Source organism: Tupaia chinensis, unplaced genomic scaffold (genome assembly GCF_000334495.1).
Source record: "Tupaia chinensis unplaced genomic scaffold, TupChi_1.0 Scaffold139218_1, whole genome shotgun sequence".
Lineage (NCBI taxonomy): Eukaryota > Metazoa > Chordata > Mammalia > Scandentia > Tupaiidae > Tupaia > Tupaia belangeri.
This window is the reverse complement of record NW_006199107.1, coordinates 305,528-307,297: the sequence shown is the minus strand read 5'-3', so window position 1 is coordinate 307,297 and position 1,770 is coordinate 305,528. Positions and strand designations below refer to the sequence as shown.

General features: G+C 39.8%; 1 protein-coding gene across 1 annotated transcript in view; it reads left to right on the top strand.

Moving 5' to 3' along the window:
• Positions 1-1,770, top strand: part of USF3 (upstream transcription factor family member 3) — a gene marked incomplete in the record, with an annotated part of 27,203 nt that continues 25,433 nt past the window's right edge. The window contains 1 exon segment of the mRNA XM_027765649.1: positions 1-75. Within this exon segment, the coding sequence (XP_027621450.1) occupies positions 29-75 (47 nt within the window).

Genomic DNA, 1,770 nt, shown 5'->3' with positions numbered 1-1,770 from the left:
CCTTTTGTAGGTTCCTATTATTGAAACCATGCCAGAAATGACAGAGAATGAGACTCCTACAAAAAAGCAGCACAGGTATGTGTTCACAGTCCAAAACAATAAAGTTTGGTCAGATAAGGAGCAGAATTAGTTCCACTTTAATTAGTTCATAGCCCTTAGAGAACTTTGCTGGGGTGCCTGGATCTAGTGTGTTCAGATAAATATAAATGGATTTGCTGAAAGTGGTATCTGGTTAAATTTTACCTATCTACCTTATTCTACTAGCAGTCTTAATAAGTAAGAATGACTCTCAGTGGCTAATATAGTGTATTACCAAATCTAGGCTAAAGGTTTGGTGTCTAAAGGTTTATTGCCGTTTTTTCTTGTAAACAGCATTTTTGTGGATCCTGAATTCATTTAGGCTGTGGTCAGTTTTTTGTTTTTAGGGTTTTTGTTTTGTTTTGTTTTGGCCATAGTGTATGTGTGTTGCTGAAGAGAGAGAGTGTCAGAGAGAGGGAAGGTGAGAAGTCACCCTCTAAGGGGGATGGCCATGCCACAATCCCTTCTCCTCTATTCTCCTTTCAGGATTCCAGGTATGCATGCACAAACACCTGGTGTGATTTTCAAGCTGCTGGGTCTGGGTCTTGAACTGTGGTCAGCCATGTGGCAGCCCCGCACATTAACCACCATGCCACTTGCTGACCTCTATAGTCAGTTTTATTTATTTATTTATTTATTTATTTAAGTACAAAGTTTGTTTGTTTGTTTTTAAAGCGATATTTTAAAGAGATATTTTTGCTGTAGGGCATGTGCACATGCTGGAGAGACAGGCAGAGGGACAGAAAGCAAGAAATCATCCCCTAGGGGGATGGCCACACCACAGTCCCTAGTCCTCCATTCTCCTCTTGGGATTTTGGGCATACACACATGTGTCCAGCATAAGTTTTAAGCCATAGGTTCCAGGACTCGAACTACGGTCGACTATGTGGGAGTCCAGCGATGTAACCATTATGCTGTCTACTGGTCTGAATACAGATTTTTTTTTTTAATTGACATTGTAAGAAACTTTTTTTTTTTTCTTTGTTACAAAAGGACTAAGTGGTTCTGAAAGCAAAGTAGAGTTCTTCCATGGCTGGGCTGTAGATGTGGGCTTGAGGTGGGCGTATCACAGCAGCTGCAGGGTGATCTGAGGCAGGCCCAGGGCTGGCTATGGACAGTCTTTGTTTTTTTTTTAAAGGAGATTATTTATTTAATTTTATTATTATTATTTTAATTTTGCTGTAGGGTACATGCATTCACCAGAGAAAGCGAGAGCATGAGAGAGAGAGAGAATGAGAAAACAGGCCTTCAGGACTCCAACTGCAGTAGGCCATGTGGGAGTACAGCACCTCATCCACTTGCTGGCCCCTATGGTCAGTTTTATAGACATTTTGTAACATTGTAATCCATTAGTGCCAATATGCATATCAGCACAGTATTTCTTTTGATTCTTTTTTAAAAAAGTTTTTTAAAAGAATTATTTATTTTTAATTTTATTTATTCATTTACTTATTTTATTTTGACCAGAGAGAGACAGAGAGAGAGAAAGTGAGAAAGCAAGCCACCAGGTCCAGGACTTGAACCGTGGTCAGCCATGTGGGAATGTCCAGCGCCTTAACCACCACGCCACCTGCTGGTCCCCTCTTTGGATTCTTTGTATAACCCCTCTTCTGAATTTCTAGCATTTTGAGCAATGTTTCTATTTAAAGCTACATAGCCAATATTTCTACTAATATCAAAGTTATTGTTCTC